General features: G+C 37.7%; 1 protein-coding gene across 1 annotated transcript in view; it reads left to right on the top strand.

Moving 5' to 3' along the window:
* Positions 1-353: 353 nt before the first annotated feature.
* The window catches only part of GRXCR1 (glutaredoxin and cysteine rich domain containing 1), a 132,638-nt gene continuing 121,247 nt past the window's right edge, over positions 354-11,744 (top strand). Inside the window, exon 1 of the mRNA XM_040484802.1 lies at positions 354-1,228. Within this exon, the coding sequence (XP_040340736.1) occupies positions 719-1,228 (510 nt within the window). The 5' untranslated portion in view covers positions 354-718. The remainder of the gene's footprint in view (positions 1,229-11,744) is intronic.

Genomic DNA, 11,744 nt, shown 5'->3' with positions numbered 1-11,744 from the left:
TTTGGATATAATATTTATTAATGCAGATCACCAGGACCTCTTTGCCTGATCTGGCTGGCTTGGAGGATTTTCCATTCCTCCCTCATTGTCCCTTATGTTTCCTTCCAAAATCCTTCCCTCTGAGAGAATTTTCAGCTAGCGGAAGTGGGAAGTAACAAGGCAAATGTTCTCTCTTTTCACAGTTTGTTAAAAAGTTATTCTTTAGCAAAACTACTTGTGCATCAAGATGTGTATTGAAAATGCATCTTATAAAATGCTGACAAAGTCGAAGAGATTATTTCATAACTAATATTAAAAGCTCTATGTTGGCAAGTAGCACATTCACTGCCCTTTTGAAAGATCACAGTGGAAGACAGAAGAAAGAAGCCCTGTGGGAGGACTATGACACGTCCCATCCTACACATTAGATTCCATACTTTATCTCTGGCCTCCACTCTGGACAGCAAATTGTAGAGATACTCTTCTGTTAAAGATCCTTTTCAACATTCATCATTGGCTTCAAAGTTCAGGTCTTTCGTTTCCTTGCCCCATACTTATTTATTGTTTCATTACCTGCCACTTTCTTGCGTTTGTCCTGTTAAAGAGTCCACCATGGCTGTTTAATATTTAAAGACTGGGATCATTTGCAGGTTTTAGTTTAAAGGTAACCATAGCACACGCACACACATTCATTATTAATAGCAGAGACGCACTGTAAGTTCTTAGGAATCTTCTTTCGATGTTAGTTTCATATGGGTGCTGCTGTTGTAAGAATGAGGCTCTGATATTGCTATGTGGCAAGGCGACTAATGCAATAACACTGATCCAGAGATTATGTGAATTGTTTATGTGGGTGGAAGTGATCATGCTAAAAAGGGACATAAAGCCAGAAAATGACAGGCCACGGAAAGTCCGGTTTCGGATTGCATCATCTCACAGCGGGCGAGTTCTGAAGGAAGTGTATGAAGATGGGCAACCATCAGGCTCCCTGGATTCTGAATGTGCCAGCATCTGTGGGGTAGATGGACTGAGTGAGTCTGATGGACAGCAAAACGGCCACATAGGATCAGAAGGTGATGAGTATGAGAACGACCAGGATAACTTGCTGGTGTTAGCGAGGGCTGCCAGTGAGAAGGGTTTTGGTACAAGAAGAGTCCACATTTTAAGCAAAAATGGCACAGTCAGAGGCGTCAAGTACAAAGTGAGTGCCGGCCAAGCTCTATTTAACAATTTGACCAAAGTATTCCAGGTAAGTCAATGCACTTTGCTTTTCCCGGGCTTTGTTCTTAACTCACCATCTCAACACCTCTGTGCCCTCCGGTTGAAAGCAAGCTTCTCTTATTCATGACGCCTACATACTTCATGAGTCACTCCCCCATCTAAGATATTGTCTCAACAGCCATCGATTAAAAAGAGGGTCATTATGCTTAGCAAATTAGATGGATTCTCAAAGTCATATTTCTAAGTGGTCTTTTCTTCCAGTGTGCAGTGACTAAAACACTGTGTCTGTTTCTTTACCAAGATGATGGTGTTCAAAGCATCTGAGCACAACTTAGGAGTTAATTTTTGGTTTATCACCTTCCAGATACCAGATTAGCACTTATCATCACTTGTATGGATTTTAAACCAGAGAACATTGAGAGCTGCATTCAGTGGCATTGGATTCAGTTGGAATGTTAGGAAGCTGTAAAGATAACTTCGACTTGCCCCTACTACTCTGGGGGTTGCAGCTTTTATCTGAGGTGCCTTTCTTCATTCATTTGCCCATGGGAACTCTAGAGTAGCACTTGAAAAAGTTATCCCTCTGTAAATGTATGGAGTGAGATCCAGATCTTATAGGAAAAATGTTAGCCTTTAAAATGTGATAGATTCTGCACAGTAATGTAGGAATGCATTATTCAGGTCTGGAGGCCTTTGGCAATGATATAATGTTTAGACAAGTTTTTGAAATTGCCCAGAAGCATTGGTAAAATGATTTTCTGTTAAAAGCAGGGATCATTATTTCAGGAATAGAATTCATAATCACTATCATTAAGGTAGCAAACCAATATTTTTCATTATAATACCATTATGTATTATTTTCAATATTTAAATAAAATCTCCTTGATGAATTATCCAGTGCCTCTGCATTATAGACAGATATAACAGTGGTAGGGAGAAAGGATTTTAACCAATAGTATTGTATTATTTTTCATTTCAAAGAAGTATTTGGAAAGATCACATCGCCAGGATTAAAAAAAAAGAAATTAAAGGGTAAAAGCAGTTAAAATCAAAGACTATTTTCATATGCAGAATTTACCCATGAAAGATTTCACTGATTAGGGATGAGGTGGGAAATCAAAAGTTAGAAACTGATGACTATGTTTGACTAATTTGGAGATCTTGTATAGACTTCTAAAATAATCTTAGTGGCCTCTGTGTTTTATCTAATGCAGAAATTATTATTGTCAAAGTATAAGCCAAGACTCTGTAATAAGTGTAAAAATGTTTGCATTTATTGTGATTAATTTAGCTTTTGATTGAGTCATGATTTGAATTGCTTTACGATCTGGAAGGTTATTTACAAAACTTCTGCACCAGTTATAGTACTGTGATTTGAATTTATTCATATCTCCCTCCAAAATTATTATTTATGGGTAAATACCTTAAATCTTCAAGAGAAAATGTTTTTCTCCCTATGGCTTTGTCCTGAAAGAGCTTATAAATTCACATATAGGAAATAGAAGAAATTCTATAATCAGATGTTATTACTACATTACTTTATAATAGTTAACTTGTATACTTTTCAATGTGTAATTCCATCACCCTTTTTCTTTTGAAAAAAAATCCAGTGAAACTCATTTTTTAATAACTTACCCATATTCCATTTACCCTTTGCTTCAAGAGGACAATAGTGATTACTAGCAGAAGTCCCTCATAGACTGGTACTTAACCATTTTTCTTTCTAGCCGGTCCTTCTTTCTGTATAATGTGGGCAAAGTAATCAGCATATTTCAAGTATTCACAAATTTTGGCCATCATCATTACTTTTATCATCATCATCATCACCATCGTCATCATGGAATGTTCTCTGATCTCTCCAGGACAAAACATAAGTTAAAGGATTTCCTCTCTTGGATGGGGGCTGCTAGTTGTGCTATTTCAAGGGTCTCCATTCACATCACTGTCTGTGTAAATAGCACCCCTCAGAGTTGTGCAATACAACCTATGCAGCATTATATAGAGAGCTTATTTGGATACTCGCTGCTTGTTAAAGGATAGGTGTCATAAGGAGTGACAAATATCTTAGACATGTGCTTTACGGTGACTGAGTAGGTTTCCATAGGCATCCCACAATGCAGTAGCAGAGAAGCCCTGGGGACTAAAAGCAGAAGTTACCATGAAGTTACTTCTATACATGGTTATGGGACCAGATGTGACTCTTCCCTGGATATCTGTATATTTTCCACATCCCTTAGAAAATAAGCAGCAAACCTAACTGGATGTAACTGTGATGTAGTAATTTCTCTCATGGAGGAAAAAGTGAGGAGTAATATTTTGGATATTTGATTAAGGTTTCAATGCACAATCTTATTGAAGCAAGGCACTATAATTGAAGACACAGGTTTTTCTTCCTGTTTTAAGTCATAAAATCTTAAAGCATTCAACTTGAAACTTGAGAGGAAACCCAGTTATAAATAAAAGCTTTCAAAGAACCGGTAAATAACTTGGCTTCCTCTCTGTTAGTTTCCCATTCTGTTACTCCTGTCTCATAAAATATTGGCATGGAGCTTGCAAACATTTCAGCTGTGCAGAGAATTGTCATTGAAATTATTTGCCTCAAATATTTTTACTTCTTAGGAACACTTATTTAGAAAGTTGTGTATAAAAGGGATATTAGAACAAATTCCCATTTCATGTGTTAATTAGTTTACTCTATAGAACTCTGGGTAATTGAGGATGTGCAATATTAATTACAGTTTTTGACGGTAGTAATGGACCATGAGGTAAAGAAAGGAAAGTCACTTAGATGTGCAGGTGGGCCTTGTAGAGGGCGGTTCATTGTTTCATTTGTGAATCTCTCAAAGCCTCCAATGCGTCTAGATTATAGCTCTTCAGATACAGGTGCTTGGTTTTTCCATTTCTCCTAGAAACAACAAGAATGTAATGCTCAAGAGAGGCTCATTTGGAAATCTGAGAACGTGGAATCTAGTGATGGCCTGGAAATATGCATTTATTAGAAGCTTTTTAGGTTGTTCATCCATACACTGAAGTTTGAGAATCATTGACCTAGCATGTAAAATGGAAATTCATCCAGTTCGCTAGAGTTAATAAAAATATTCCTTAATGTTCTTTATGTCTTCAATATTTAAGGGGGAAAACAAAGAAGTTACGTATTCATCTGTCATTTGTTCTTCTGATCATGTTAGATCACCAGGGAGGGGTTTCCTGAGCCAAAGATAAAGATATCCCGACAGACTTGTTTCCTCTTGTATCCTAATTTATCAATCAGTTGGTTTAGAAATGGTTCCTGAAATTACCAGTACATTCCGATGTAGGTGTGGTGTTTTAATTTTCTTTAAGAAATTCTGTAAGTGTAATTCTACCTAGATAAATGATTTTACTCGTCATTACTAGAGAATTTTAGAAAAAAATTATTTTGTATTTATTTTTTACAATTAGTCACTTTTACCTCATGCAAGACAAATTATAAGACCACTATGTGGCTCATAGCGCTCATCACTCAGGGCATGATTAGGTTCGAGATACACCCGTGGGGCCAGGACAGGCAGCGAGTGGCCCAGGTGCTCGGGGAGGAGACAGTGCAAAAACCAGCCTGTAAAAAGAGCTCAGGGACTTAATGATTTCATATGTGCCAAAATTACTTTGAGAAGTTTAAATACGACAGTTTTCTTGATTTGAATAAATTTATAGTAAAAAAAAAAAAAAAAAAAAAGATTTGCAATACACCTTGACCTTAGCAGCAACATATTTCCAAAGCTTCTTGGGGTGGGTCAATGATGCAGATAATTAAGGTCATTAGTTTTTTTTCTAATTTGTTCCTATGGGATTAAATTTCAGGCAGTAATTAAATATCAGTAATTTTGTCTTCATCCTATTTTCAAACTTGTATAATCTGTTGTATACTCAGTTATAGTCTTTTTTCTGTAATTTCTATACTTTTAATTCCCTCTTTTTACAAATTTAAAGCTACTGTATTAGAGAAAAATAGATGCCAAGAAGGACAATAGCTATCCCCATGTTATAATTTGCTGGTTCCTTTCTAAAAACTCAAACATATAACTTTTCATCTTTGTATTTACATGCACATCTGTGATTAATGTGTTTATATTTATAAGCATTTTAACATTTCAAGATAAGTAAAATAAAAATAATTTTACATTTGCAGAAGAATTTATATTTTGCAAATTTTTTCGGGGACATTATTTTACTTGATTGTTCCAAAGATTTTGTGAAATAAGGAGCGATAATGCCTGCTTGTAGTAACTGAGAAATCAAGTGTCTGGCCCAAAGCTAGTAACCTGGGAACCCTGCCTTTCACTGATTTGGCTTTGTTAGGTTTTCAAAGTACAGTGCTGTATACAAAAACACTCAACCTTACCTTTATTTTTTTTAATTTATTTTGAGAGAGAGTGCACAAGTCGGGGAGGGGCAGGGAGTGAGAGAGGCAGAGAGAGAAATCCCAAGTAGGCTCTGTGCTGTCAGGGCAGAGCCCAATGTGGGGCTTGAACTCATGAACTGTGAGATCCTGACCTGAGCCGAAATCGAGAGTTTGATGCCCAACGGACTGAGCCACCCAGGAGCCCCTTAAATTATATTTTTAAAATTTATCAAACCTTATCATCTCTATAACATCATGTGATTAAACTCTTTTCAGATTGCAAGGGTTGACACTGGGAAGGGATGACTGGGTTAAGTCCGGGAAGACCCCTGCTCAGCGTTGTTCACTAACTTTAGGATGAATAATTAACAGAAATTTCTGGCTGTACTTATTATTCATCTCTAGTAAACTTTATCTAGCTTTGGCAATAGAGTAATATTCCAATGAAAACAAGGCGATACTCTTGATGACTCCTTGGTCCCAGTGGTTTATTTGGACCACTCTGGAAAACAACAACAATAATACTAAATATTGATTAAGTACTTACTAAATACACTGTCCTTATTATTTATGTACATTGACATTTATTTCTCATAGCAATTTCATGAGGTACTATCATTATTAATTAATAATAAGTTGAGCATATTCTCTGCATATGAAACATTGTTATAGGATTTAAAATCTCATTCAGAAAAATTATTATGTAATGTTCTATCAAAATAAGCATCTATTAATGGAAATATTGCCTTTTTTAGCTATCAGGAATAGCAAAAGCTGCAGGATTTTTTATGCAATTCCAAATGATGCAAGAAACTACATTACAACCCCAAAATGGGTTGGTACAAATGATATATTTTTATGGAAAATTATATAATTGCAAACTGATACACCCGAAGTTCCTGTTGTTACCGGACAGAGAACCAGTTGCAAACTCTGGTTCAGCTGCTCACCTCGAAATTCAATACTCAAGAGACAAGTGATGGTGGGAAAGGAAAGGTTGCATTATTTAGGAAGCCTCAACCTGGGAAGATGGTGGACTAATGTCTTAAAGACTGTCTTCCCAGTCCTGGTGAAGGCAGAGGGTTTTAAAGGGGAAGGGTTGAGAAATGGGCGGGGGTGGGGGGGGGGTGCTAACATGCAGGAGAAGCTGATGCTCTGGCAGTTAATTATATGTCAACATGACCCTCAAAAGACTTGCTGGCATCAAAGGCAGCTGTTTTTAATGGGGTCAGGGCTTATCTTCCAAGAAAGCCTGGTTCTTTATTCCTCAAGGCCAGTGATCTGCAAAATCTCAAGGAAAAGGCGATTAGTTCTCCTACAGACCAATGGACTTAGGTTAGCAGGCAAGGAGTGCATGATCTTGAAGGAGTTAACCCTTCAAACTTGTTGAAGTGCTGTTATGATGCCTACCTTCCACATACCAATGCTTTGCTACCCTTGGCCACAGCGTTTGACACTGATGTTGATTAGGACTTCAGTAAATGTTCTTTCTTTGAGTTAATGAATTAAGTGAAATTCTCTTACAAAGTGATTATTTTTTTTCTTTTCCATCTCTTTTCAGTTTGGAGAATTCTCCTATTGGATAGGAATAGGTTTTGCGTGGTAAAGTGTTAGTTGCTCCCTCCATTCGGTTCTTTCTGTTGTGGGTTATCTTCTAGATTCAATCAATCATTCTTTTAATTACCATTTGCTACATATCTATTATGGAGCAGACACTAAGTAGATAATGTGAGGAGCAAGACCCAGCTTTTGCCTTCGTGGACTATTGAGTAATGTATTGTGAATTGTTGTGTAAAGTGATTTCTGGAAGAATTCAGACACAAAACTTGACTTTATCTTCTTTTTCCAGAGGCTTTTCCCTCTCTGTTTTCTTATTGGCCTAACATAGTCTCTGCTACCCATTCCTCGTTTCTCCCATGCTTATATTTTTCTCCATTTAGTCTTTCTCTTACTAGACAACCATTTTGTTACATTCCTTCCTTCAACTTCTCTTGCTTTCTTTCTAATTTAGGTCCATTTCAAGGCCCAAGGACTGAAGGGTAATCTATATAATTAATGACTCTTATCTTGATCCTACAAGGCTCCAGTAGTCAGTAACAGTGACTCTGACCATGAGTACTTATCCCAATTCCATGAATCTTACTACAGATTTCTCTCATTAGTTCAATGAGTATCTAGTTGGAATATTTCTCATTCTCTCCTATGTACTTGTATCATCAGGACATGGGATCATTGTGACATTTTAATTTGTGGAAGGCTGACGCTTAGTCCATTAATTTACCTAAATTCTGACATCAGAACAACATGCTGAGAAAACCCACAGATTTTACAAGATGACTTGAAACTGCTTAATGAACTCTTACTGATAGCAAATGGTTACCACATAATTAGGAAATTAGCACCTGATGCTTCCAAACATTATAAAAGCAATATAATAGCAGGGCTAGACAAACATCTTTGGGTGGTCCTACTCATGCTTACAGAGTTTCTGATACTTTCTTTGAAAACCGGTACCTTGAATTTTGTATAAAAGCAATATAAATATTTAATAGTCTATAAGTTGACACTATATAAATACATCACTTCCTCAATCACTATTGCCTGGAAGGAATTTTAGAGATTATAGATATGTTAAAATGTCATACAGAAATTTTTTAATGTTTATTTATTTTTGAGAGAGAGAGACAGAGTGCAAGTGCGGGAGGGGCAGAGAGAGAGGGAGACATAGAATCCAAAGCAGGTTCCAGGCTCCGAGCTGTCAGCAGAGAGGCTGATGCAGGGCTCAAACCCACGGACCATGATATCATGCCCTGAGCCAAAGTTGGATGCTCAACCAACGGAGCCACCTAGGCACCCCCATACAGAAATTTTTATTAAGGGACTTTGGTTCATGTACACAAGTCTATTCAAGTAATATTTAGGATCTCTTTGCTCAATTTTATTTTTGTAATAATTCATTATGTCACCTAATTTCTGACAAATTATTTATGCCTTAGAACATTTTGTTAGGAAGAAGTAGGTGCACATTTTGTTCATGTAATTCCTTTATAGTTAATAGAATAAATTGTAGAAGTATTTATTATTTTTTTGATTCCTAAACAACAAAATTGGTGTTAGTTCACAACCTCTGGAGCTTCCTGGGTTAAATTTGAAACAAGCTCCTGTACATGGAGGGCAGGAATTGACCAGAGAAAGAGACAGGCCACTCCAGATTGGTACGTGGCAAGTTTAATAAGCAAGGGAACTTACCTATGAAGCTGGTCTTGGGTAGCCACAAGATGAGTATATCTCCATACCCACTGGAATTTTAAAAGTTTATATAGAGGCCTTAACTGACTTCGGTTACAAATACTATTCAGATGACCTCAATAACACCTTACTCTCTCAAGGCTGCATCCTTGAACAGCTTCAGCTGTGGGAATGGTGGCTGGGGGCACACATTCCAAGGACAGGAGAGGAGGTGAGAAGCCTGTGACTGCCCATCAGTTGACAGCCATGTCCTCTTGATTAACTCCTCCAACAATTAGGCCATGGAAGAATTAAGTTTCCCCCCTTTTTTGCACCTTTTATGTAACTAATGATATAGAATTAAAGATCTTTATTGTATGAAAAGTTTGAAAGCTTGACTAGTCTACAGAGTGGGTAGAGTAGTGAAAGCCAGGTTGTTGATTTGCAAGAGATAGTTTTGCAAGAGAAAACCTGGGGGAATTATGTGCTGACAAGTCAGTGGAAATCAAACAAGGAGAAAGAATGCCAATCTGGTAGAGACTGAATGAGGGTCATTTTGGGAAAGGAGAATAGTTGGATGGGCTGTGACCTCAGGGCAAATTGGCAGGTTTAGAGATTGGAAAGTGGGCTTTGTGGATTAGAGCAGGGTCAGCATGGACAAGCTGTGGGATTACCCTGCTCATCAGTGCTCCAGAACCAGTCTGTGCTGGTAGAGCAGCTGTGCTTACCTGCACGTTACCTTTGGTGTAGAGCCAGGTTCAGTGTCCTCTCATGACTGACTCATGAGCACCTTCTTTTGACAGCTGTTAGCATACTGTTTGGGAAACATCTGGCAGAAGTGATGCCCTCTCATGTTTCAAGATTCTGTTGAGCTCAAGTAAACACTGCCCTTTTCAATGACACAGGACTCATGATTTTCCCCAGAAATAAAGAGCAAGGCCTTTGGCATCCAGATTAATTGTGTGGTTATGTGAAAAAAAAAAAAAAGCCTGCAGTATCCATATTTAGGGGGATTGAACAATGGTAATAATTATTCACCTAGTGTATTACTTTCCTATTGAAACAAATCGCCATAAACTGAGTGGTTTATAATAACACAGATTTATTACTTTATAGTTCTGGAGGTCAGAAGTCTGGAAGGAGTTTTATGGGACTAAAATCAAGCTTTCTGTAGGATTTTACTCTTTCTGGAGGCTTTCCGAAGAATCTGTTTCTTGCCTTTTCCATCTCTTGGAAGCTCCCTGGGTCCTGGTTCTGCATCTCTCTGACCTCTGCTTCCATTGTTATATCTTTTTTTCTAACCCTTCATCTTCTTTCCCTTATAAAGACCTTTGTGATTATATTGGACCTACCTGGGTAATCCAGGATAATCGTCCTATCTCAAGATCCTTAGTGAAATAATATCTGCAGAGCCTCTTTTGCCATATAAGGTGACATCTTCATAGGTTGTGGGGATTAGGACATGGATATTTTTGGCCAGCCATTAGTCTACCTGCCATACCTGGTAGGTACAGTAAACTTATTTTGTCTATGAGAAAACTAAGACTTTATGGTAGATTCAACTTTTTTCCAATGTGTGTCACACATGGATGCACTTGTGTCATGACTGCATGAGGATAAGAGAGGACTTCTACAGCCCTTGACTTTAGCGTTGGCCACATGACTCCCTTTAGACAATGGGATGGTAATAGATGTGGCGCATGCAAAAGCTTGAAATGTGCTTGCATGATTGAGTTTTCTCTCCTGCACTCTTTCCAAGAGAAGGCATGCTGCAGGAGGCTGGTTGGTCCTAGGAGAGTGAGAGACATGAAGAACAGACCTGGACCCAACCAACATTTTGAAGCCAAATCCTTCATAGCTTAGCCCCGATCTGCTGACTGCCAGCTAAACTGCAGACTCAAGAGTGAGCTATAAATGTTTAACGTTGCATTTCACTCTGTTTGGGGTGGTTGGTTAAGCAGCAGGAGCAAACTGGTACAAGTTCACAGATTCTGAGTACCTTGCTCAAAATCACACGATGGTGAGTGATATAACTATCAGAAAGTTTGACTCCAAAGCTTGGGCTCTTATCCATTAGGCAACTAGTGTCCAACCACTCATTGGATGCCTGAATTTTCTCTACAGCATCTCTGTCAAGGTCTTACCTAGCCTTTGGTGGGGATTTCTAGAGGGAAGAGATTCAGAGTCTTGGCAGGACAAGGATTCAAATCTCACTATCCTGTGGATATTGAACCTACTGAAACTGATCATACCAGGATAGAGTGAAGGCCATCTGTCACCCACTTGCATGAATATAATTTAAGACTAAAATAATATTTTTGGTGGCCACATCACACTGTTGTGATGTTGGCTTGTTGACTCATTCAAACATCTTTTCTCAGTGGAAAGATTCATGAGGTTAAAACTTTCAATCTCATAAAACATCTGTTTTTATTTAATGTAATACTCTTGTTAGTTTTTTTTTCTGTGTTTACATACAGGACTCTATATTCAACAAAATTTAATTTTATTGTGTTAGTCAAAGATATTAATCCTTTTGGACTCTGGTCTTGTAATTAGCTATGCCTTAGCACTTTATGGAGTTGATGGAACACAGTTTTGATTGTGGCAAACTATCAGCATGGAATAGCACTGAGTAAAAAGAAATGACCTTATAGCAAATAAAGATCACTAATGAAGTGGCAAATGTATTTTATTAAGTATAAGAAACCAATAAATTTAAACTAGTGGTCTTTTTAATACAGAAAGAGGAGAGGAATGAAAGATGTGCAAAGAGGAGAGAAATGAATTATGTGTAAGTTGTTGTACCATAGACTGTATCAGCCTCAGAGGGTTTCATGGATTTCCTTTTAGTAGGATCTTTAACAATGATCTTTACACATTACTCATATAGTGCCAGAAACTTTGTTCAGGAAGGGAGCCATTTGTCTCCCAG

The sequence above is a fragment of the Herpailurus yagouaroundi genome, unplaced genomic scaffold (assembly GCF_014898765.1).
Source record: "Herpailurus yagouaroundi ecotype Mexico unplaced genomic scaffold, PumYag 28, whole genome shotgun sequence".
NCBI lineage: Eukaryota > Metazoa > Chordata > Mammalia > Carnivora > Felidae > Herpailurus > Herpailurus yagouaroundi.
This window is presented reverse-complemented; position numbering and strand designations above follow the sequence as displayed.